Source organism: Phalaenopsis equestris, unplaced genomic scaffold (assembly GCF_001263595.1).
Source record: "Phalaenopsis equestris unplaced genomic scaffold, ASM126359v1 Scaffold000884, whole genome shotgun sequence".
NCBI lineage: Eukaryota > Viridiplantae > Streptophyta > Magnoliopsida > Asparagales > Orchidaceae > Phalaenopsis > Phalaenopsis equestris.
In genome coordinates this window covers 394,576-422,099 of record NW_018165324.1, presented here as the reverse complement: position 1 = coordinate 422,099, position 27,524 = coordinate 394,576, and the positions used below count along the sequence as shown (strand labels likewise).

The window sequence follows — 27,524 nt, the reverse complement described above, 5'->3', positions numbered from 1 at the left end:
AATCACAATTGTGGCAAGTAGTGGTCTATTAGAAATGGTCTCGATGGGCATCTTCCCTTGCCTCTACATATGGGCTTCTAGCACAATAAATGATTTCAGCTTTCCTGCTTGAATTAATTCTTCAATCAAGTTTTTGAGATGATGGCATTCCTCAGTACCATGCCTAAAATCATGTTGGTACCATGCCTAAGGTCATGTGGGAAGCTCCAAGCCCTCATCTTTGGAAGTCTTTTGAAAATTTTTTTTATTTTGGATGACTTGTATGATATCAACCATTGATTCTTGCATGGGAGTGATTTCCAACAAAAAGGGTTGAGATATATCTTATCTATTTCATGATGAATTGAGTTTACTAATCAGTAACTTTGGGTTTAGGCTCAAATTTAGATTTATTTATGTGCAACTTCAAGCCCTGCATTTAGGTTGACTTGGACCTCGACTCTTTGAACCAGACATCCCATGGCTACTCGAGGCTTGATGTGTTCGAGGTGCCGCAACGCAAGAGGGGCAAATAGGCATGGAAGCTTCTGTCCACGACCCAGAGTCGGAGCCGACGGGTTCTTCGCTTTCGGAGATTCAGTACCTGAGTTACGGTGGCGAGCACCATCTCCCTCTCATAATGAGTCTCGTCGACGAGGAGCTCAGCGAGCCTTATTCCATTTTCACCTACCGCTATTTCGTCTATCTGTGGCCGAACCTCACTTACCTCGTTTGTTTCTATTCCTTCCAATTCTTTTCTCTCCTGATTTCTAGGGTTTTATTCGATTCAATTCTGTTTCTCTTTCTGTATCTACTCGTGCTTGTGTTTATTCGCTTACTTGCCATACCAGGCTTTTCACGGGGACAAGTGCGTGGGCACTGTGGTTTGCAAGATGGGGGAACACCGCAGTACCTTCAGAGGTTACATCGCGATGCTAGTCGTTATCAAACCTTACAGAGGAAGAGGCATTGGTAATTATTGAATAATGCAGTGTGGCTATTCCCATCTGTTCTGTTGAATTTTGTGAATTTCTCTGTTTTTGGTATGACTCGATGGAGCAATCTTTTAATATTTTCTTTTTGTAGGTAGATGCATGCAGTAGAGCGCAGTAGATAATCGTGCCAATTATTATACTTTGGCAATTTTCAGTTAATGTTTTTTTAATTCTTTTATTATATACTTCTAGATATTCTTAATGTATGGCTCCATATGAATTAGTGACAGACAGGTATGTTGATCGCTTGGTAGTTTTTTTGGCATTCACTGGTGCCTTCAGTGTTATTAAACATAATCTTCCATTTCTATCAAAAGATCATGTTGTGATCTTATTTTGTGAAGATAACTGTCTATCTGGATTCAAACAACAACTTAAAATACATTTATACTATATTTTACATTTTAGAAGGTGAAATGTGTCTCTTGGTTAATGCATCTGGAATTTCCTTACTGCAAATCAAAAGATACAATTGTTCTGATTTTTATTTCCTCCCTAACCTGTAATTATTATTAATAGGCTTTTAGCGGTAACTTCCCTGAACCTATAATTAACCAGTAATTTGCTTCTAGTTGCAACCCTATGTCCCCTTGAGATGGAGTAATTTACTTCGGGCCCGTTTGGTGTGGTAGTAAAGGTGTGCTTCCAATCTGCACCGCACAACTTACGTGCTTGACAAAATTGTGTTTTGTCTATTTTTTCAAGAATCTGTGATGGGAAAGCTGTGTTTTACAACCTGACCAGGTTAAATGCGGTGACTACCAAAGAGCTGAGGTCTGACTCTTTGAAAATAAAAAAAAAAAATGTAATAGTCATCGCAACTTCTTGAACAACAGACTCTTTCATAGTAAGTTCACAACTACTTCTCCAAACAACTGCAGTTGTCTCAAACAGATCGTTAGTGTTTGTTAAGTTGAGTTTTGCAACCGAATATTTTTCAGCATAATTCTTTGTATTTGTTCGTTCTAGTAACCAAATATTTTTCCGCATAGTTCATTTTTTTTTCCATAGAGAATGAGCATATGAAAGCCTTACAAAATTTTCCATGCTTTTACTGTTTCACATCCGTTCATGCTAGATTACTTTCCTTTATTATCTTTATTTTATGCTTAATCTGACGTCCTGAAGGATGAAACATGTCATACTCAAATTATTTTTTATTAGAAGTAGAAGAAGAGAAGAAAATCGAGCATAATATTAATCTTCATTGCCTCTCACCAGGTACTTTTTAATATTAGATTTTAGATAAAATAAAAAGATGACATGTTTTAGATCTAGAAGAATTTGGACATCTCTTAAAGGAATGACAACTTTTTTATATTGAAAAATATACTAGAAGTAGTGTTGGGAGAATAAGACCATATATTGAACTTTTAGATTCTTTCCAGTTAGGAAGCTTTGGTCCGTCAAATTTAGCTACTCGGCAACAATATTTTCATCTAGAGCAAGCCATCAAATGCTCGGTACCAGGGAGCAAATTGACTGACAGATAATCCCTCCAACATTATTTTCATTTAGCAAAACACTTATTATGCATTATATAGCCAGTGCCCTTTCTAGTTATGGAGAAATCACAAGAAAGCTTGTACCCTCACTAGTTTTTCATGCTCCTCTTTAGGTTTCCAGCTTCTAGATATCAAATAGTTTGAGGTTGTCTATCTTTTTTTGTTCTTAAAAATAGTGTCATTGCCAATCCTTCATTCAAAATATCTGTAGTTTGTTTAGTGGAGGCAATATAAGAAATACACAAATTTCTAATTTTTTTTCTTTAATGAAGTGTTTATTAATCTTCGTATATTGAATGTGATCATAATGGATAAATTCATGTCCTATTTTGTTAGACACCTTATTGTAACATTGTAAGGGCCTTTTTAACACACCTAAGTCAGATTAATTCACTTACTCTATTAGCCAAATATCTAAGTCTAAATTTTACATTTCTTCTTGCCTCAATGTCTTACTTCTTACTTAGCCATGCTAATAGATTACTGTCCAGTATCCATATGTAGATCTTCTATTGAAAGTAACGCATACCCAATTAACATCAATATTAGCTTCAATTTTTCGGGATTCTCCCTTTTTGAAAAATAGCCCTATTCTTAGTTTCCCTTCGAAGTATTTGAGTGTTTATATGATAACATTCTAGTATTTTTTGTAAGGTGCATGCAAGAACTAACTTAAGATACTAACACATTTTGTCAGTTTCGTTGTGAGATTTAATTTGAGTTACCCTACAAGTTTTTGATACTTGTCCTTATTGATTGGGATTTTGATGTTTTAATCATTCAATTTTATGTTTGAATCTACTAGAATATCTTTTGGTTTGCTCCCCATCAAATCTATTTCTTTTAATGAACCAAGCATTTATATCCATTTGGCATTGATAATTCCTAATTCATTTCCAACAACCTAAATACTAAGAAAATATTTGAGTGGTGCAAGATCATTAATTTTGAACTCTTTAGCCAATATTTTTTCAACATGCTTATTTCAAAATCATGATCTCGATGAAGATGATATAATCAAAAGACACAATTAGTATGGTAGACTTACCATATTTGCGTTTGTAGAATAATGTGACGTCTAAATATGTTTTTTTGAAACTTTATTGGCACATAATATTGGTGAGTTTTTTTAACCGTTCTCTAAATGATTGGTTGAGGCTACTCGTAGATTTCTTTAATATGCATATTTGAATAGTCTGTTCAGATCTCCTAAATTTTGGAGGTAGATCTAGTTAGAACTCTTCATTTAAGTTTCCATCCAAAGAAGCAATCCTGAGATCAAGTTGATGAACATGTCATTCAAGGTTAGCTGTCATTGAGAAGAGAACCCAAACTGGGTTAAATTTTGCCACTAAAGCAAAGATCTCCATGTAGTCAACCACATAAGTTTGGATGAATTATTTCACTTTCAATCACGCCTTATATCTTTCAATGTGCATCAAGGTGCTATTTGATGTTGACTATCCATTTACATCCAATAGGAATTGCACCATTGGATTTATGAACAACTTTCCATGTCTCATTTTTTAAGAGTCTTCATTTCACCTTACACAACCTTCCTCTTTTTTATTTATTTATTTTATATCAAGTCCCTATTCTCCAGTTTTTGAGATTTTAATTTCTATTAAGTTGGAAAATAAGCGGAGTTTTCTTTGAGGATGATACGTGGTCATGTCTCACAACAACTTTTATAGGTTGTTCAATATAGCAGCACGCCTTTTTTCCTGAAGAAATTGGTAATTCTTTTTGTAAGGTCCAATTGAAAAGGATTTGTTAAAAAATTGGGAGAGATTGATGATCTATTTCTAGAGGTTGTGGGATTTCTACGTTTTGTAGATTCATCCATCAAGTGTATACTTGAAGTTCAAGGGAATGTTTTTGAAAAGGTTGTTGAGCATTTTGGTCCAATAAATTTTTTTGAGTTTCTTTTAAAGTTTGAAAGTTTGGAAGCTCGAGAATTTCTTAATTATTGAGTCTAGGAAGATTGAGACTTTTATTAGTGTGTGTACGATTGTATGATCATTAACAATGATAATGAGTCAACATTTAGAGTTGAGGTTTTGTGATCGGGAAGGCCCCAAATATCATTGTGTACTAGAGAAAAGGGCTTGTTAGCTTTATAAGGTTTAGGTTTAAAGATTTTGTTTCGATGCTTGGTGAGTTGACGAACTTCACATTCAAGGTCATCTTTACTCATAAACAAAGAAGAAAAACATTTTAAAGATAAGGTAAGCTTGGATGACGGAACTTATAATGCGACAACATTAGTTGAGCTTTCTTGAAAAGAGCAGAAGTTTCCAATTTATGGTAGAATTTGCAGATTTTATTTGAAATTCTTATCAAAGTACTAAGTCCTCCAACATCTCTAACACTATCAATCTTCTTCCTCTAGATTTAGAACTTCACAATGTTTTTGTGAAAAATTATTCTGCAATATCAAGCTTTAGAGATATCTCATAAAAATGAAGGATTAGGAACATCTAAAGCAAATTTTAAGAGGTGCCCATGGTTAATTCTAGTATTTTCCCCATCAACAATTTTTGACTTTAAGATTTCAGATGAAGGGGTGTAAGATGAGAATTGATTTACACAATATGTCAGATGATCTGAAGCATTTGAGTCAACGATCCAAGACTTCATACCTTTTTTTATTTAGTTAAGAGTAAAAGAAAAATTATCTTTTTGGGCTGTGAGAGGGAGCTGAAAGCTTTTTCATGAGTGTACAATTACTTTTAGTTCTGGTAAATGACACTCATGTTATGTGGTTGGTTTTTGTTTGATGGGCATGATTATTTTTATGTTAATTTTTAGGATGAGATATATTATTTTGATTGGCTTGCCCTGAAGTTTCCAGCAACTTTTTTCTTGTGACTTTTAACAAACATTAAATGATAGATTGTCCAATTTTCCACACGTTGGGTCATGTATTTGACATTACCCTAAACTTTATATGGCAAGGGCCTACATTTCAATTTGGAGAGGGCTTGTGGTAATACCAACCATAATAATTTGCATTTTTCCTTTCTTTCAAACTATAGCTAAAATGTCTTTAATATTGGGTGGCCGTTGAATTGTAAGCATGCTTCTCGAACATCATCAAGATCTTTATTGAGACTAGCAAGTAAATCACAGGTTTTGTTGCACAAGTTTGATATATTTCTCTGCACACTCCCCATGCCAGTCATTTGGTTTATAAAAATCCAACTCTTGCCATTTTTTGGTGTAGATTGTAAAGTTTTTAATGATATTTATAATCCCTTATCCGAGATCTTGGGCCTGATCTCATAATTCACATAATTGTGTAAAGTTGCAAGACTAGAATACACCATATTATCTTTCTCTCAAATTGATTTTGCAATCTTGTGAATGAGATGCAGAGATCCAATACATTTATCCAGTGAGTTAATAAGTCAGGACATCACCAATGTGTTATTCTCTGAGGAGAAATGACCACTTCAAGTTGTCCAATGTTACCATTCTAGTACTGAATATTTTATCTTCCTCGTATCACATTTTGGATATAGTAAGATCATTGGAAGAAAATTTTCCCATTAGGCTTATAAGACTTAATTTGTAGAGGACACATTTGAATTAATGGCGAGGCTTTGTGAGGATACGGAATAATCGAACTTCTCCCCACATTGAATAATCAAACTTCTCCCCAACAGTGCTTTGTCCCAATTAATGTTCTGCTGTAGCCATATAGGCTATCTTTGCTTTAGGGCTCTAAAACTATGTTAATTATTTAAGTAGAGGGAGAGAAGAGGCTAACATAACATTAGCTTTCAGATTGTAGGAATGCTTTCAGATTATAAGAGAAATGCTCCTTTTAGTATCAGATTATAGGAGAAAGAAAAGATAGTAAATAACTTGTTTTAGAATAAGGAAAATCTTGATTTCTATACTAGGAAATATAGCTTATATATATTGAAAAACATACTAGTTGAACAGAGAAGGTACGAAGATTTATTGCCTAAACTAGGAGGCACTCGCTGCCCATCAGATTTCCTTCCATGCAGGGATCTGAGTAATTTCAAACCTTGACTACATGTTTCCATTTAGGAAGTACTGATTTTTGTTGCAGCCACAGCCTTGTCCTTTTCTAGATCAGGAGAAATCACAATGTATCTTAGAACTCAACAGGTTTTCCATACTTTCTAAGATATGACATGGTACTGTCATTTGTTTTATATAGGTATTTGTTTTCTTGAAATTACCAGGCCTTGGCAGCAAATATATCTAAATTTCTAAGATTTTTTATTTTATTTTATTTTAACTACGAAGATGTTAAATTAGATTTATGACTTCATAAAACTGACTTCTAACAGTTCAAAGACATCTAGTGATGATATTGTTTATGATTTATAGTTTTTTTACTAGGAGCAATGCATCGATTGTTTAAGGTGCTAAATAGAAATTTCTAACTGTCAAATGATCCATATTTCCATTTCCAAAAAGAGAAGTTTGATGTTGCCTGTGGAACATGAGCAAATGGATCTAAAATATAGTTATGTGCTTGGGTATGTGTAATGTTTTTTATTGCATTTTTTTTTCTATTTAAAGCTCTTGAAATTTTACCCAATACTATGACTTTTTTTCTGATGCGTGAAGCTCTATAACTCCAGTGACCTCCCTACTGGGTCTTAGTTATAATTAGGATCAATATGGATGCACCTGAAGTGAATAGACATTAGAATTGGATTAAGTTTATAGAGCTTTATTTGTTTTTCTTTTATTTTTAGTCAGATAAAGCTTTAATCTTGACTATAAATTGTTGGGATAAAACTACTAATGATGATAAAGCAGGCAAATGATGTTTTAGACATCTTATTATCGAACTCAAATCATTTTGTGTTATTTCCTCCTACAATTTATTGAACTCTCCAAGCTAGCAGGACATATTATCCGCCAAATGGTTTTTCTCCTCCAAACATCAAATCAACTGACTTTCTATTTAACACCGTATTCTCTAAAATATTAGATTCTATTTTTTTCTTCTCTCTATCAAAGTCCATCTCCATTTATCGACCTTTATGTATTTAGTCCTATATATTTTTAAGTTTGTTTTACCAGCTTTCCCATTTCATTATATTTTATATGGTTTATTTTGTCTTGGGACTTTCAGACATATTTAGTGCATTTTAACGGTAAAGTTTAAAAGCATTCGACCCTTTTCACCTCCCTATCCATCCAACCTTTCTTCCTTGTAATCGTACATCCTTGCATCCTTCAATCTACCTGTAAGTCTATCCATCTACTTGATCTTTCTTTTCATCGTCACCTTCCCTCTATTTTCCTATCTATTTACTTACCTTTCCTACTATTTAATTACTTCTCTCTCTTACCATGTTGTTTGATATATTTTATACTTGTTCGTTGTCCTTGTCCTTATTCGATGTTGTATATGAGCTTATGTGGATAATAATAATAATCTTTTAAGAGGAATTTGTTTTTTATGTATTATGAGTGTAAAGCAAAATAAATGTAGGGGTTTTAAATTTTTAGGTGTTTTGTTGGAAATAAAACATATTTAAAGTATCTCAAAGGGGTCTTGAATACCTTCAACAATTAATTTTTGATAAATTTAAAAAATTCTTAATTCAAGCAAATTTTCTATTCATCATTCACTCATGGCCATAAGTTCTCCCCGCACTTGCAAATTTTGACATTGCCATACTTCCTCGCGACCTTCGACTCTTCTCATGCTTGCTAACAGCCTCCAGCTTTCTCAACACTCTCATAACCTCACTTCTTCCGGTGCTCATGAACTCATAGCTCTCCCAATCCCCGCATTGCTACTGACCCCGTCCATCATTACCATCAGCTCCAATGGTCACTGCCGAGCTTGCTGTGCTTTTGATCCATTTTTTAAGTGTTTTAAAAGTACATAAGAATATTATATTAATCCAAAATGTATATTTTTAAAATACGATAATGCAAACTTTTAGATTTATTTTACTTCTAATTAATTTTTTTTAAAAATGATTTCTTGAATTTACTATATAACTGACCAATTATCTCTCAGCATTTCAAATTTATTATCCTTAATTTACATAGAATTTTAAAATATACTTATATTTCAAAAAGCATATGCTGGAATTTGTTTGCAGGATCTATTTGACCTTATTTAGAAAACATTTTATCTGCATTTTCCAAGTCAAATGATATTTGAATTTGTGTTAATACCACAAATAATGAGTATCCACAATTCTGAATATTGTTTTCCTTAGATTGAAAAGCTTGAGTGTGAGTTATATGCTTAGACCCACTTTTTTGTGCATAGAAACTTCATCCTTGATGTGTCACATCTTTTCTTCTAAAAATAATAAGGCATATGCCACTACCAAGGCCGAATCTATTTATAATTGAAACATACTCGGTGAATGCTTTTTTCTTATTTGGGCTCAAAATATACTGTTTTCTAGATTATTCGTCTTCTCATTATTTTATCATCTCTAATATTTTACCTGTAAGTGTATTATTAGAGCTTTCTAATATTTTTATCATTATTCCGAGGTTGCAGCAACTGAACTTGTTACAAGAGCTATACGTGTGATGATGAAATCTGGCTGTGATGAGGTAAAGTTTATGTCTAAGTTTGTTTAGTGCATCAAGTGATTCTATTAATTTTTAAATGGTGTTGATTTATTTCATATTTTTTTAGAGGTAGAGATGGCTTGCAAATATTTTCAAATGCTTTGGATGTTTCTTCAATTTGGTCCAGCTTACGTACACACATGCACATTAGAGCCAATTTAAAGAATTGCTTTACTGTATTTTTTTTAAGTATAGGTCAATTTGAGTTTAATCATGCTACTATTTCTAAAATTTCTCTTGCGCAACAAACTTAATGCAATACTTGCTACAGCAAATGGCATGATTTTTGGTGCAGTTAAATATGCATCCCTATCACTATTTCTGGGAAGCCAGATGAAATCTCTCATCAGAAACCCAGGCTAAAAAAGGGAAATTGACATGTGTACCCTTCAATTCCTATATTTTTACATATTTAATATCTTAACTTCAATTTTTACATACAAAACACTTTACCTATGCATGAAATGGTGTATTTTACTTTTTTTAAAGTTAAAATTGTGGTATGTTTTATGTGATATGAAAATTTTGGATGGTTAATATGTAAAAAGCAATGTTTAGGCATATGATATGTAAATACATAGGAATTGAGTAGTATGTATGTAAATGCCCCCGAAAGAAACCTCAAGGCAAACTGGAAACACAATTCTAATAATGGGATCACTTTTCTGCATTTAAATTGTAATAAACAGTTGTCAATTCTCATCTTTATAAGAAAGATAATTTTCAAGGTTACTCATAGTTTTTTAGTAGTTATTCAGATGGCATCAAGTCCAAAATAGTGGTTCTTTGACACCACATTAATTGCATTTTTTTTGTTCATTACTGCTTGTTATGTTTCTTTAATACTCATTAAGTTGTTTGGAAAATTGGTCTACTAAAAGGACTAACACTTCAAAGCTACATGTAGAGTGAAAGCTCAGCCAAGTCTAAACATGCGTATTTAACATGTTTTAACATGTTTGTAAGGGCTCATTTGGTTAATTCTAGATATAAAGTTTGATTTAGAAAATAATTAATTTATTTTCACTCATATTTTGAATGAAAATGAAATCATAATTTTTTAAAGCTTTTGAAGGTGTTTTAGAGTTTAAATTTTATATTGATTTTTAACTACATCTAACTAAATGACGTAATACAGTAAATTAGCAATTTTGCAAATGCAGAAAAAGTGAGCTCTAAGATTTGTTCTATGAACAATGGCTTGGATGGATAGACGCATTTTTGGTTGATGTAGGAAAATTTAGGGTCAGATTTCCTAATGCAAATAGAATATGGGTTAGATCATTCAATAAAATTTAGGATTCAAGTATTAGAGGCCACTGAACTATAATTTTCTTTCTTTGGATGACAAATAATAAATATAAGACTTAGAATCCAAATGATTTTTAATTGAGATTGCTTCGTTTACAAAGAGGACATTTCTACTTTAAAATTTCCTGTTCTGACTATTTTGTAAACTAAGAAAATCTCGGATTACAACCAGATTAACTTAATGCGTTTTTTCTTTTTTCCTTTTTTGAGTGCTTATATGTTCAATGAACCAAGCATGAGAAAATTGTTTTAGACTATAAAGGGAGTTTCTTAGTTTACAAGGTTTCCTGTTTTCTTCTTTAAACCTGTAGTCATTTTAATGTAAATAGCTTATTCGTGCTCCTTAGTTTGCAAAGGCTTTATAAATATTAATTGTTTAGTTTTACAACAGGAACAAAAGTTTCCTCATAGTCAATATTTGTATAATTAACAAATCCTTAGGCCTTCAATCATTTCTTGCACCAATCGATAGTCTAATTAGCCTTGCTTCTAATGCTTTTTTTTTTGTTAGTGAAGAGCTCTCATCTTCTTTTGCATGACTTCATTTCTTATTTTTTAGGGAGATTTACATACCTAACACCCATTTTCTATGTATTAACATGTCAATCATCTAAACTTCAATTTTTACCGACATACCACCCAACTTGTGTGTAAACATAGGAAACCGGTGGTTTGTACGTAAAAATTGAAGTCTGGGTGTTGATATGTTAATAAATAATAATTAGGTCGAAGGTATGTAATGACCCCTATTTTTTATTATGAAGCGCATTAAAGATGCTTTTGTTAGAGCAACGTGTAAGGGCAATTTAGTCTTTTATTAGTTATTATTGTGGGTTATAAATAAGGTTAATATGTTTAGGGTTAGTTATGCTATGAGATTGATATTTTGAATTGTAGGATTAGGTTTAGGGTTTTGGAGATCTCCTACCTCTTGAATTGTAGGTGTTGAGACCATCTCTCGAATTATCGGTGCTTATCTTTTATGTATGCGGAGTTATATTGCTTTGATTTGGTATCGCCGGAGTAAATTCTTTTATTTTCTGCCATAATTTCTATAGAAATTTATCTCATTCTCTTTAAAATTGGTATTAGAGCAACCAATTTCTTAGAAACAAAAGACTAGATCGTGAGATTGTTATACAGTCGTATCAGCCAAAGCGGGATCGTGATACACTCGCGGTAAGAGCTAGTTGGGAAGCCGAAGACGGGATCGTGATAGCTGAGAAGTCAAACAACGAGATCGAGTATATGTATCAGATCAAAGAAGCCAACGACGAGATCAAGCGTGTCCTAGTGGCGATGTAAGAAGGCGATGATGGGATCAGGCATGTTCTAGCATTTGAACCTCGCTATCTGGGAAGCCGTCGATGGATTGTGGCTTTCCTATTCTGATATAGTCGCGATTCATGCTATCAAGAAAACTTATGAACGATATTACAGAATTGTGATGTATAGAATTTTGCATTCGTGATAAAAAATCTTATTAGGAATAATGACAGTCAAAAAAATAGTTTCCATGGAGAAACAATTAGAGGAATAGGTGAGCTAAATCAGATCTGAAATAGATGAGCATTTCTCATTCATGGAAGATTCACGGCTCTGGAAAAAAAAGATGAAGAAGATCATGGAGTTTCACGCAAACCCGCCTCCGCCTGCTACTGGATCGAGCGATGAAGCTTGGAGCGGATGTGAGTGGCAACAATTAAAAAGATTCATGCGACATTTGGGCAACATCCCTGCTTTAGGTGGATTGAAATCCACAAGATCGAGCACAATAATCAGGAACGGACGTGAGCGCCAACACTTGTACGAAATAATGCTACATCCGGACAACTAGATTTAACTGAAGTGGACGAGGATTGAGCGAAGGAATTGAGAGTGGACTCGAGCATGCAACAATTCTAAGATCAGATGCTGCTAACCTCAAGTAGAGAAGGCCAAGATCGAGATATTGATCCTAAAGATGTTGGAGGCCAGAATCATACAACCCAGTCTTCGCCCCTTCTCTAGCCCACTTTTGCTATTTAAGAAGAAAGATGAGAGTTAGTGTTTCCGTGTGGATTATCAGACAGTGAGTAAAGAAATAGTACCTGACAAATTTTCCATTCTAGTGACCGATGAACTACTGGACAAGTTATTTGGGGCTGCAGTATTCTCCCAGATTGACTTGAAGTCAGGGTACCAACAGATTCATATACGACTAAATGATGTGCACACAACAACTTTTGACCTCATGAGGGTTGGTATGAATTTTTGATTAAATGGAAAGTATTGCCATATAATGGTATCATATGGGAGATACAACTTTGTCCCAATAACATTTTACTTTTTTTTCCACCTTGAAGATAACATATCTTTTTGAGAGGGGAGTAATGTTAGACCAGCATTTAAGAACAATTTGGTTTTTATTAGTTATTATTGTGGGGACGACTGCTATGTTTAGGGTTTATCATGCTATGAGATTGATGTTTTGAATCTTCGATTAGGTTTAGTTTGTGAGAGATCACCGACCTCTCGAATTGTATGATTAATTTATTCGAAAGATGAGAATTTAAGTTGTGGAACTCAGTCCATAGTTCTCACCAAGTCGCGTAATCATTTATTTGACAACATAATAGATCTACTAAGTTCGTTCACTTTAATTTATTTATCAATTTATGGGTGACAAGTAATTGAAAATTTAAGTTGTATTATCATTTTTTTTAAAGTTGTTTTCCTAGTTAACTCATGAATTTGACTTCCTAAACAAAAAAATAATTGTATTTTAGGAAACCTATATATTTAGACAACTTCATTATGTATAATTTGACAATGTGAAATGTATTAGTAGTTTTATTAGATCGTTTTGAATGTCATATTCTTAAGATGCAATCTATCAAGGCAAAAATAGAATCATTTTTCCTGGGTGTTCATGGTGAACCTAACACTGTCTATACAAATATCTTATAATTTATATGGAATTAGCAAAGGCTTTACACTTTGTACATGTTTTCTACTTTAGAAGATTGATAAATCCTATATTGTGAAATCAAGTGTTCCATTTTTAGCTTAACCTAAAATATTTACTCTTATTGATTGCAAGGATACTATTCCATCAAAATGTTCATCATCAATACATTTTTTTTGAAATCAAGTGAAGTCTCAAAAATACAAAGACGAGCATCTTTAAATAAACAAATATTTTTTAAGTATGTTATCTTTGTTAAGAAAAATGAATTATTTTTTTAAGTTTTGGTTGAGCACACCAAAATTCTCACAAGCATATTCCTTTTTTATTTTGACGCGGGTGTTTTTCATCCCGCGGTACTGTAGTAGCTACAATATCATAGTGGCGGTATTGTAGTTATAGTAAACCGTGGATCTTTCTTGCCTCTTTAGCTTCCCCAACTCTTTTTCACTCCCATAAATTTTCTCCTCCATATTCATTGCCTAACTTATCTACTACTTTCCACTTCTATCCTATTTCAAATTCTTTCATTTTTCATCCCACCCCCTCTTTAATTCTTGCCTAGTTTATCTCCTAATCTCTCGAATTTATAGGTGTTGTTTTTTGAAAACCAGACAGTTTTTGGATGAGTGGAGAATTCTGAGTTCTGCCTTTGTGGCGTTCTTCCCCTCCAGGGGTTGTACCCCACAACGAGAAGGTGCTCCTGCTGTAACTCGTCTCAGGTGGTGATTGTCTCCAAGTTTTCGGGCGATGCTCCGGCTGTAGCTCGACCCCGATGAGAAATTTATTCTTCCGCAACCCCCTCTGACCCCTCTTCCAGCAACTGCAAACCATTTTCAGGCCTCTGATTCTTTGCTTAGGCACCATCCACCACTTCCACTTGCTGCTGCCCACCTCTCTGCTCCCCAAAACCTATTGTCCACTCCTTTCTTTTCTCTGTGGCCACCCCTAAGTCCATGTCCAGCTTTTGCCATCACCCTCACAGCACACCGCCAGGTGTTGTACCCTCATTCCAACCTCCTGTTGCGCCTGTCTCCTCCAACCAATCCCTCGACATGCTGCCCAGCCGCCATCCACCGCCCTCACCACCACCCTAGGGTGTCTTTTTGGTTTGTATTGTTGTTATTCTCCTTTTATTAAGAGTCGGTGTTTGTAGTTTTTTTGAATTTCAGCAATAAAATTATCATTTTCTATTATGGTTTGGGCTTCTTTTTCGATATCATTTGGTATCATAGCCAGCACAACCCTAGTTCTATCATAGGGTTCCCTAGATCCACCCCTAATTAACCACACCACCAAAATCTTTCTTCCCTAAAAGCTTCGACGAATGAGGTCGAAGCTTTCCCGCGGGAGATTGACGCGGGGGCTTTTCATCTTGCGATAATGTGGCGACTACAGTACCGCCGATGTGGTTACTGTAGTTGCTATAGTAAACTGCAGATTTTTCTTATCTTGTTAGCTTCCCTCTTTCTCTTTTTCACTCCCTTCCATAAAGAGTCTCCTCCCTATTCATTGTCTACCTTATCTACCACCTTCCACCTCTATCCTATTTCAAATTCCTTTCTTTTTCATCCCCCCTCCTGCCTCTTTAATTCTTGCCTAGTCTATCTTCTAATCTCTTCAATTTATAGATGTTTTCTGAAAACCGGACAGTTTTTGGATGAGTGGAGAATTGTGAGTTCTGCCTTTGAGGTGTTCTTCCTCTCTGGGGGTTGTACCCGACGATGAAAAGGTGCTCCGACTGTAACTCATCCGAGGTGGTGACCATCTTCAAGAGTCCAGGTGGTGCTTTAGCTGTAGCTCGACCCCGACGAGACATTTATTCTCCACAGCCCCCTCCAACCCCGCTTCCAGCAACCGCCAACCATTTCCAGGCCTCCAATCCATTGCCCAGCCATCGTCCACCACTTCCACTTGCTGCCACCCACCTCCATGCTCCCCAAAATCTGTCGTTCACTCCCTGTTTTCTCCTGTCGCCGCCCCTAAATCCGTGTCCAGTTGCTTCCATCACCCTCACAACACCCCGTCGGCTGCTGTACCCTCATTCCAGCCTTTTGTTGCGGCCGTCTCCTCTAACCAATCTCTCGGCCTGTTGCCCAATCGCCATCATCCACCCTCAACGCCACCCTAGGGTGTCTTCCATGTTTGTATTATTCTTATTCTCCTTTTATCAAGAGTAGGTGTTTGCAGTCCTTTTGAATTTCAACAATAATATTCATTTTCTACTATGATTTGGGCTTTTCCTCCGATATCATATGTGAGATCAAAGCAAGTCAGCTTAACTTTTTTTGTATCTAAAATAACATAATAATAATAATAATAATAATAATACTAAATGCATCAAGAAGCTTATTTTTAGCTATGGTATAATATCCCAGAATAAAAAATAATATCTTTATAAAAACATCACACAATTATTATTGTTTGAACTTTTTTGGAAACTCAGATTTTCGAAGTTTGATGGTTAGAGTATAATCGAAACTCTTGTTATGACATATCATGTCTCCAAGTATCAAAAGCTTACTCGACCACACAGAACTCTATTATAGTTTGAATATTTGGGTTTGTCTTAATTTAATTTTTCATTAAAGTCTGTAACGAGATGTACTTCTAGACTTAACTCAAAAATCCCAAACACTCTTAAAATTATATAACTAAAGCATGGGTGAATTTGTAATCATTTTATAGGTTTTAAGAGAATCAAAATTAGCTTTTTTACTCCATTTAAGTTCTTTAGTCAGACAGTTAATGACTTAAGTTATCACAGGACTAAACCCTTTAATGAATGTTCTATAAAATATAGCAAAATCATGAAACCTCTTAATATCTTCGTTGATTTTGACCAGTCATTAATTGTTTTGATCTTATTAGAATCAACAAACACAAAAGCAGTAAAAAAAACATTGCTTTGGATTTAGATATGCTTTCTTAACTTATAAAAACCCAAATTCTCTACTAAGAAACCCTTGATGATAGTTTTGTAATTTACTATAGATTAAAATATCATCAGAGTAAATAACAAAAGAATTAATGAAAGGGATCAAGGTGTGAAACATTCATCTCATAAAAGCACTGGGCACATTAGGCTTTGATGTTTCGAAATTATCCTTATACCATTATTCTTGAGAACATATGTATTAGACTTCCTACAAGGCCAAATAGCTTGTCTGTAGTTCTTATTTCATTTCGCCCATGCTGATTTTTTTTTTACTTTATTACCACTAAATGAAAGTAGATTTCTGCAAGTTGACGGCCACAAGTTTTATATGCCTATCAGTAGGTCTATCTTTTATATTCAGACTCATGCTCTACCATATGTAGCAAATATATGAGACGTCACAATTTAACTCACCATCATCATCTGGAATATCCATCTTAACCCAAAATCTTGATAACATCATATTAGTTCTCTTTTATGATAAAGTTTGTCCTTGGATGATTCTTTAAGAGCTTGATGGAAAGGGCTTTCCATCTCATGATCTAAATGAAATAAATGGAATTCTTGATCATGCCTTTTAGGCACAGCTAACTTGTTTTATAATTGTTGAATTTCATGACATAATTCTTTCATGGCTACTGATGAAGTTCGTTGTTCCTAGGCGACATCCTTGATCTAGGGCTCTTTTACCAAAAAAAGGATTGGATTGGACAATGATAATTAGAAGGGAGAGAACTGAATTTTACTCACTATTGTAGTATAAAATAGGTTTGGGCAATGCAATGGTATTGAGGTGTATTGAGGTCCCATTTAAGGTAGAAAAACCCGAGAACAAATGCTCGCACTTAGCTATCTACAGCACAAAGACAAACCTGAAACAGATCAGGTTCAACACACGTTATACAACCTTGTAATATTATAATTTCTCAGTTTATTCCTAAACCTACTTCTCTACTAATTGGAGGCTACAACAGCTTTTGGTTTGAAGTAATACCACCCATTTGTGATTTATTTTGTTCAATTTAATTATCTATCATGGTGATCTGGGTTGTTCAATTAACTTCATTTTCGAGATTATCATGTTACTTATCATACATGATTTTTCATTCAAATAAGTATCTAAATCCAACACTCAATTAATAAATAAGATGAATTTTATCATCATTAACTTATTTTATTATATCATCATCTACGTTAAAATTTTGACATCCTTAAGTTTTATAAACATCGTTATTAAATATTATAAATTGTTCATCATGATGATTTTTCTCTCTCTCCGAATTTAGCATTCATTTGAATATGTTTGTCATTGTGCTTAGAATCTACCTTAGATTTACGTACATGAATTTTAATAGTTTCCAATTGGTCAATTTGTACTTTAACCGAATTAAGTTCATGAAAAAATCGATATTGTTTATTCAATAATGTGGATAGTTATTTTTTTCTAGAATGTAGTTTCAAGGTTACTTATACAACCTCGGATGAGATGTACAATAAAAACATGCAAAAAGGATCACAAACCATTGGTTATTGGCTATTAATTTTAGTAAAAGTGAATTGCTTTTAAAGTTAGAACAACAAACATACTTAATTCATTGCAAACAATAATTTAGTTGTCTCAAAATCTAAAGTTCTACTAGAAAAATAATGAATGCACATAAAATTTTAGTAATGATCGAGTATACGCTAAGAAAAGAATTTCAACATGAATTACAATTGGCAACAATATAGTCAAACCCATAAATTAATTACAATAAAAAGTGAAAAAAGGGTAAGAGTATAAATCATTCAAATAAAGAACCAAGCCTCTCCCATATAAGGTGACTCACCCCATGGAGTGGTAAAAGAACACCATACGTATACATATCCACCCAATGTATGTACAATACCTGAAGAAAATGAATTTATTATTGCAAGATTCAATGTTCAATAACTTTTTTTGGAATTAGGGGTCATATTTATTATCAATGAAGGATCCAAACTATGGTGGTGTTTGGTAGCCTATCAATAGTCGTATTTAACAACTGATTCAGTTGAAATTTAGCCAAACACTAACAAACTGAATCTTAAATCCAACACTACGTTAAACCAATTTTTCTCGCATTCTGTCTGATTTTCCTCACGTTTCATCTTCTTCATCACGTAAATCCTGATTTATTAAATCTGAGTCGCTAGCGGATTTACGGATCGGTGGCTTCGAAGCTTCCCTCTATCTTCTTTGTCACGTAAATCCAGATTTATTAGATCTAAGTCGCAGGCGATTTAATATCGGTGGCTTCGAAGCTTCCCTCCTTTGTCATGTAAATCCGGATTTATTAAATTTGAGTCGTAGGTGGATTTAATATCGATGGTTTCGAAGCTCCCTCCGTCAAAATGGATTTGACAAATCCAAATTTACTAAATCCTATTCAAAATGAATCCCTGATGCAGCCAAACACCGCCCAAGAAATGTTTCTAAATCTTTCAAGATTTATTCAAACAAGCTTCCAATGTGTTCTTCATGAATTCAAACAACATCAGATCTTCCTTGAAAAGTTTGATTATTGACTGCTTTTAGTTCAATTCTCGAGTTCTAGTATGGCAAAGTAGTGTAAAATCCACGAAGAAAAAAACAGGGCAGCCAAAATAAAGTGTATACTCCAAATATGAGGCGGGAAGGAACTGAGAATTGAACGTTTTGCACTAAGAAATTTGATAGTTTGAGTCAAAACGTGTAATCTTGAACTAATCCAAATAAAATACCCAAAATAATAGAAACTGCATCCCATTCATGCAGTAGTGAACTAATACACTGGAATTTCATTTCCAGTGAACGTTGAATATTGAATTTGCATCATGACACCCCATCTCCCCCCAACCCCCCCTCCCCTCCTTTTGGGAAATAAAAATCTAATGAATTAATTATTTGATAATTTTCATGCAATCCAAGCGGCCTATCATGCTCCTGTGTGTTAATTTATGTAGAAGCTTATCATTCCAGGCATAAAAAACATTCGAAATAGCCACCAGTAGTAGTGTTAGCTTCTACATGATGAGCTAATCCATTTCGCTTGTATGGATGGAAAGAGGAAATAATCCATGATTCTAACAAAAATGAGTGAAATAAAAGTCAAATTAGATGCATTGAAGCTTGTAATACTATCAGAAGTTCTCAGAATTTTCATTTCATGAGTATCTATCCCAATACATTATATATTTTAGATGATCCCATCTCGCATGTAGTTAATTTCTTAAACTTCTTTATAAGAAGCTATTCATTTTTAAGACCTATGATTTTTTTATCATCTGGTTTAAATTCTACATGTCACATGTTTACATCAGTAAGTGATTTATAATTATCATAATCAATTTTTAGTTTTGTATGAATTTCATGAGAATTAGAAAATTTGTACAAATCATGCATATGTTATGAAATTAATCGAATTTCAATATGTGAAGGTATACTTATAATGATTTATAACCTAGCTTTGTATGATTATTTGTTTAAAAAATTGAAAAAGACACAAGCCACATAAATATGAAATGTCTGTATATACAAACAATTTAATTAATGCTACCCCAATGGCTTAAAATTTAGTACTTCTATTGATCAAATTTTAAATGTAGATTTATTTTATAACTTTATTATTGACAATTCATTGAAATCTTGTTGTAATTTCACCTTTTTTCTTTGAAGTCTATCTTTATGCATTTATATGTCTAGAAACCAGAATCTTGAAATTACATTAATTTTTAGTTTGATTGGTAGGGATAAATAATTTTAGAAACTATGCTAGTAGCTAAATCAGCTTGTTCATATAATTTATTTACTTTAATAGGCACAAATAGTTCATTTGCACATTCTTGATTTACTTCTTTTGTTTGATCAATCGCGTTTCTAATTACAATGAGCATAACTTGTTCATCTTTACATTTGGGAATAGATTCACTTTTACATAGAAGCTCAGTTTTGATTTTGATTCTACATACAATTTAGGTTCAATTATGATCTTAGGTTCAAATTCAAATTCATTTGTGATTTTGCTAATCATGCCTGAATTTAAGTTACAATTCTACCACATTCAATTCCATTCTCAAACTTCATATCTTTTTCGAGTAGAAGTTCAGATTCACGTTCAACATTTCTATGAAAAGTTTACATGCATATCAATTATAGACTCAAATTTTATTGAGAGGTCAGACTCATAATAAAGATTAGATTTAGGTTTGTATACAATTGTGGGTTCATCTTGAGCTACAAGTTCTATTTCTGATAAAAGCTTAGATTCATACTCAAACTGAATATGACATTCGAACTTTGACTCTTGTTCAAATGTAGATTCAGGAATGTGCTAATGTAGATGCAACTTTAGGTTTTGAACCATCAGGAAATCTTATTGTATTTGTAAGTACTTTTCCAAATCATCTTTAGAAGGGTATTCATGAACTGTAGTTTTCTCAATAAAATTAGATTCAGTGATGCATGATCTTTGTGTCATGCATGTTGACCTCATTTTTTAGGTCTTCTTTTCCCTTTCTTAGAGTTTAGAATCTAGCCTTAGGTTATCCCTATTTGACCCTCCTAGAGGACTAGTACTGAGACCCACACCGCATAGAACTTCAAATCACTTCTTGACCCATTTTTGTGAAGTTCTCGCATAAGTGATCCTAAGCACTCAACTTTTAGTTGCAAGGGTTAAGGGTCAACATGTGGAGGGCCCAAAAGTGAGTTCTTATAGGATCAGGAGGCCTTAGGAATACTCATTTCGACTTTCACACATACATTTACATACACCACAATTCACACATTTGATGCACATAAACATCATAATTCACATCGCTAAGGCTCACACACATCGCACCATCAATTAAACCAAAATCAATATTTGAAATGATCCGTCGCAAGCTAAAATTCAAAGAAAACCAAAATTGACACTTTTTTTGGCCCAACAGTCGACAAAAATCGACCGGATGACCCCAGATGACGAAACGGACCACGTGAACGCATCCGGAATGTTAACTTTAGCTATGAAGGATGTCCATATTACTATGGTTCCGCGCGCGCTCAAGCTGCACGAAAATCGATATGTATTACATTTAATTAAAGGAGTGGGTTTAGGCTTAACCCGGGTTTGATTCGGGTTGAACACATGTGTCAGGTCGAGCTAATAACCCAATTCGTAATTTGAAATTTAAAATTTCAAAATTAGCTGCCCAAACTTAATTAAATTTAATTAGCCCTTATTACATTCCAATTTAGTCGGCTTCTTGAATGGAATCCATTAATTTCCCGCGTAACAGCTATCTCTAGAGGGGATGCGCACAAAATCTTCCTGGTTATCGTCTTCACGGTTAATCTCCCTCTGCACTGAAAGGTCTCCCTCGCCTCTTCCTCCTCATTCGCCTCGCCTCTCCAGCATTCGCTTGCTTCGCCTTCCTCTCTCCCAATCGCCTCAACTGCAACTCTCGCCTGTCACAACCCATACCTCTCGATCGAAGCCACAAACCCCTGCCTCGTCTCTTCTTTGACTCGCCTCTCCCGTTCAGCACCGAAACCTCTGCTCGCTCACCTCTCCCTCTTGACACGGAAGACCCTGATTCGATTACTTCCTCTCTCGCGACAGATCTCGCTGGTCTCTCTGCATTCTACAATCGACCCCTCTCTTCTTTCGGCCCCCCTCTCTCGACAGACCCAGCTCCCTCTTCCTGGCTCAACAGATCCAGCCTCCCCGCTCTTGACAAACTCCACTTGCGTCCTCTCCTCTGCACCGAAGCCCTCGCCTCTCCTCTCCTCTGCATCAAAGTTCTCATTCACCTCTATCGCTCGACTAGAAGCCTAGCTCACCTGCCTTGCCTTGCCTTCCCTTCTCCTCTGCACCGAAGCCCCTCTCGTCTCTCCTCTCCGCATCAAAAACCCCCTTCCTCTCTCAACAGGCCCCCGCTCTCCTCCTCTTTGCGACTAGAACCCGCTCCCTCACCTCTCAATCGAAACCCTAACGACCCGCTAGCGATTGGAGTTAGTTGGACCACGCAATCGCTGCGTGCAAGGCCTTGTGAAACTCCCATATTTCACGTTTTTTAGCTTCTCCCTTATCTGATTCCATCGAGCAAGTGCTTCGCTGTCTCTACAGTGCTTCGTTGTCCCTCTTTGTCGCATAAGATTGGCCGAAGATATCCAAGCAGCTTCATCTTCTGATCTGTTGCAGCTAAAATTCCTTTCTAAGATTGCAAGTATGTTTTTTTAGAGTGTTTTACTAAATTTCCTTTTCCTTTATTTGTGTTGATTATATATATATATATATATATATATATATATATATATATTCAATTAGAAATTTGTTGGCATTGATCATTGAGTGTATAGCCTAGTTCTGCCGATTCTTCTTTCCCAACATAGAACAATTTCATCTGTTCTTCTACTGGAACATGATATGGTTCTTCATTCTAGAAAATCTTTGTTCAGAATTTTGTAATTTAGGAAGCCTTTTGTGATTTACTTTGACTGAACAAATATAACATAGATAAAAAATGATTATAGTCATATTAATGCAAATGGTAGCAAATGTTTACAGCATTTCATCGGACAAGCATCGACCATTCTTGTATATTCATGTGTTTGGCATTAATCTTTGGAGGAGAACTATAAATGTTGCTTTGACTAAACATTCTTACTGATTTTGGAGAACTATAAATACTATTTTGATTATATGTTATTGCTGATTTTAAATGCTCTGTTACTGGTTTTATGTTTCAAGCACCTGAAAGCAAACATTGTGAAGTTCCAATGAACATTTACTTGCTGATCATAACGACTCATTTGTTGATTTCGTGCTTCAAGCACTCAAACGGGAATACTACGAGGCTCGAGATGACCGTCATTCCAGGGCTTGAATGCTTCTTTGCGTGTTTATGTTCTTTTATTTCTGAATGCCTCCCTTGGGGGTTGTTTTACTTGTTTGGAGGGTTTGAACATTGTGATTTTTAGGGTTTTGCCCACGGATTCACGTATTGTTTTGGAGCCAGTTTGTTGACTGATTTTGGAGAGTTTACACCTTGTTTTGGACTAGGTTTCCTAGCTAATTTTGGGACATTTAAAATTGATGTTTTAGGCTTACATGACAGCTGTTTGGGGATTTTAAAATTGTTGTTTAGGGGATTTTAAAGTGTTGTTTGGTGGCTTTAAAAGTCCTGTTTTGGAGCCTTAAGGGTGCTGTTTGGAGTGCTTTAAAGTGTTGTTTGGGGTTGATTTCAGGAAGGCTTTAGTTATCATTTAAGCGTTGATTTACATGCTGATTTGGAAATTTTAAATGTTGTCAATTTTGGGCTGATCAAAACACTGTCTTGGAGTAGATCTAAACACTCTTCTTGGGGGCCGATTTAGTTACAATTTTTAAATAATTTAAATGTTTTTAGATCGGTTCACTTGTTGTTTCGTACCTTGGCTTTGCTAGTTTTGAAAGTGGGCCAACCTTCTCATTTTTTTTGTTTTATTTCTCTTGTTGAATGGTTAAGTCACAAATGAGAATTTCTGATTTAATTATTTGGGAAACAATTAAGGATATTTGAAAATTATTTGGAAAACACTTAATTGAGAGTAAAACACCTTAAATCACTTCAAGCTCAGGTTAAAGTGTAGGTTTCCTAGATTTTATGAGCACACCCTATGTGGGAGTTCATCTATTTAATTTTCAAATGAATGATGAAAGTAGACATTCGACCTTAATTCATAAATTGGTTAAAGCAATAAACATGAGGATACACCTAGATGTGGTTCATGACTTCCTTAATTAAATAAAATAGTGAAATTCCCGCAATGAATTAACATAAAGTGAAACCCAATGCACCGGGATTAAGAGTTTCAAATCAAAATTTCAGCGTAATAAACTAAATATTTAAGAAAAGTAATCACGTGAAAAACTTAAAGTAAATCACATCCACCTAAAATAATTTTTTAAGGGTGACACTTTCGATTTACTTCTGCTCACAAAAGTGCTAATGTCATATTGAATTTACCATTATATTTACACTCAAAATTAATTTCATGCATGTAAGGATTTGACTCGAGTCTTCTTTCTGCGTGGTTTGACTCAAATACTCCACAAAATAACAGTTACGATCAGAGCTCTCTGACCGGATGGTTTCTGCCAAATGACACTTATATTATGGTTAAAGTCACAACCCGTATGTTCCCCAATTGTTTGTTGCCCTTGAGTTGTGAACCATAAAAGTACATCTGATTGATGAGAAGCCTTATATTAAGTAAGGTCGATTTAAATTAGTCTACATAAACAAACACCCACCCCTAATCTTAAAGAACCTTTTGAATTATGTAATTCATGGTTGCTGACAAGAATTTTTTAGTCTGGTTGGGTCAACTACCTCCTTTGACCAAGTTGATCAGAGATCATAACAACTTAAGACAACTGAATCACGAGATCTTGATCGGGTTCGTCATCATTAACTCCATCCACTTTATGTTCCTATGTGATAAATTTTACAATTTAAAACGTTTGTCTACTTCTACAATATGTTGATTATTTAGTATTAAATATCCGGGCTTAATCAAAAGTGTTCTCTTGTTAGGGGATAGGTTATCATGAGAAACCTTGAGTCTTGGATCTAAATGTCCTCACAAAATGAGAGCTAAATCTCTAGGTAGTGTTCTATCTATAATCTAATCTACCTTATGAAAATTTGACTCTCAAAGCCCTTTTAAAATAAAAAAATAAAAGTTCGGAGCCCCAAGTTACTGATCAATTAAATTAATGAACATTAACTTAAATAAAATTAAATAATTGATTAAATATGAAAATAGATTTAATTATGGATGAAGATTAACTTGAGAAGAAAGGTGTTGATATGACTTATATTCAAGTCATTAAAGATATGTATACTAGAGCTGTGACTTGCGTTCGGACTGAAGGAGTATTGACCAAATATTTTCCTATGTTTGTTGGAGCAGGGATCGGCTTTAAGCCCATATCCTTTTGCTTTGGTTATGGATGGTCTTACTGGACATTTACAGGAGGATGTGCCTTGGTGTATGCTTTTTGCTGATGATATCCTTCTCATGGATAAGATGAGAGAAAAAAGTCCAGAAAAAACTTAAATATGGAGGTCTACATTTGAGTCTAAAGGCCTTCATTTAAGTTAAGGCCTTCATTTAAGTAGAAATAAAATTGAATACATGGAATGTAATTTTAGTAGTAGTAGCTCTAGTGACAGAAGTGTAACTTTGGGTGATCAAATTATTAAAAGGTGTGAATGATCTAGATATCTCGGGTCTTTTGTTCAATTTGACTTATGTTAAGAAAGGCAGAGGTAGTACTAGAAAGATTTGGGCTTATTGTATAAAAAATGATATTAATTTATTAGAACTAAATAAAAATATGACACTAAATAGGACGCAATGGAGAAAAAAGATTCATGTAGCCGACTCCATGTAGTGGGATTAAGGCTTTGTTGTTGTTGTTGTATATGAAAATAGAGTGTACTAGCAAAAAAAAAATATTTAAATTTCTTTTTCTTAGAATACTCTGTAAGTTAACGCTGTTTTAAAATTTAATCATGAAATTCTACTTGGAGACTAATTTAGATCAATTTTCAATAGTTTGGTATCAGTATGGAGTACTTTAAAACTCCTTGACTAAATTGGTCATTTATTGATGTTGGGGGACTATTTTGAGCTTATGCTCTATTATCAATTTTTTTAGTATTCTTTTTTGTATATTTGATATAATTATAAAATTTTATGAAACTAAGAAAAATTTATCCATAAATAATTTCCGATACTTTAAATTAATAAATAGTGTGATTTTATGGCTGCCAATGTTATGACAATACTTAGCTATGGTGGTGTTATCAGAGATTAGTAGTAGAGTTGGAAAACTTGGGGATGCTTCTCATTTTAGTTTAAAATTTCATATTTGGCGTTTGTTTCCAATAGATTTAATAGATAAATAGATTTAAGACACAAACAAATACATTTTTGCATTAGCTTCCTGCCAAATCCTAGTAAAGAACAAGAAAAAAAAGTCTCATCCATGTTGTGAACATGATTCACAACATGCTCTCTCCTTATGGGAAATATATTACGTGCGGATGAGATATGTGCGAATTAGGTGTGGATCGATAGTATTGGCATGGTATTAGCATAGTATTGAGGTGCAATATCACCCCAATACCACCCGAATACCATGGTCCGTACGTAGGTCCGGTGTACGCAATATTTGCTCCTCCTTATGACACGAACGGCCCAGCATTAAAAAACAAGAAAAACGGAAAATGTTCATATAATTCCACACAAATCTATTGTTATTTTATATGAGCATAATAAAGTGTGTTCCACGCTATAATCACTAGCTTAGATGTCCAATTCATATAAATGAAATCTTTTGTTATTAAGCACTATTTTTTAAGGATAAATAAACTTGACCTATCGGAATTAATTAAAATATGACACTCAATAGGACACAATGGAGAAAAAAGATTCATCTAGCCGCCCCACTTCATGGGATAAAAGCTTGTTGTTGTGAAACAAACTTAAACCCACATTGACTGTATCCATGCAGATTTGATGAGGAGTAAACTAAAAAATATTTGGGGCATTTACATACATGCCACACAATTCTTATAAATTTACATATATAACACCTATAGCACTCGAAATCTTTGTTATCATATTAAAAATACCTTCAATTAATTTTTATGAGTGAAATACACCTTTTTCATGCATAGATTTTTAATACCAAGGTGCTAGAAATGTATCTGCATAAGAATTGCGTGGTCTTTTAATTTTCTCCCGCAGCGATGCACCTGAGCTCACCATCATGATTCTTTTTTATGTATTTATTTATTTAGTTATTTGTTGGCAGGTGACACTGGAAGCAGAAGTAACAAACAAGGGAGCTCTCGCTCTATATGGGCGTCTGGGTTTTATCAGGGCAAAGAGGCTGTTCCGTTACTACCTGAATGGAGTTGATGCTTTCCGGCTGAAGCTTCTGTTCCCTCGGTTTGAAAGCACCTTTCCGGTCCCAACAAACAAGAGCGAGGCCAATGAACAACAGTTTGCGTATTCCTAGCTATAAGAAAATATGGCTTTGGCCTTTGGATGAATAATGAACTGCCATTTTTTATAGAAATAAATTAGAAATTATTGAATTTTCTATTTTGCTCTTTTAGATGTCTTTAAATACTGATTTATGCTCTGATGGGGTATTCAATTTTGTTCATTAAGGAGGATGCAATCTGATTTTGGTGAATAAAGTTGTTTA

The 27,524-nt window shown here is 34.3% G+C and overlaps 1 protein-coding gene across 1 annotated transcript; it reads left to right on the top strand.

The window, feature by feature from the left end:
- Positions 1 to 452: 452 nt before the first annotated feature.
- LOC110032190 (N-alpha-acetyltransferase MAK3) lies at positions 453 to 27,524 on the top strand. Its single transcript, XM_020735733.1, has 4 exons — positions 453 to 709; positions 831 to 951; positions 9,003 to 9,058; positions 27,126 to 27,524. The coding sequence occupies exons 1-4, from the start codon at positions 518 to 520 to the stop codon at positions 27,330 to 27,332; spliced, it is 576 nt and encodes a 191-aa protein (XP_020591392.1). The 5' UTR covers positions 453 to 517; the 3' UTR covers positions 27,333 to 27,524.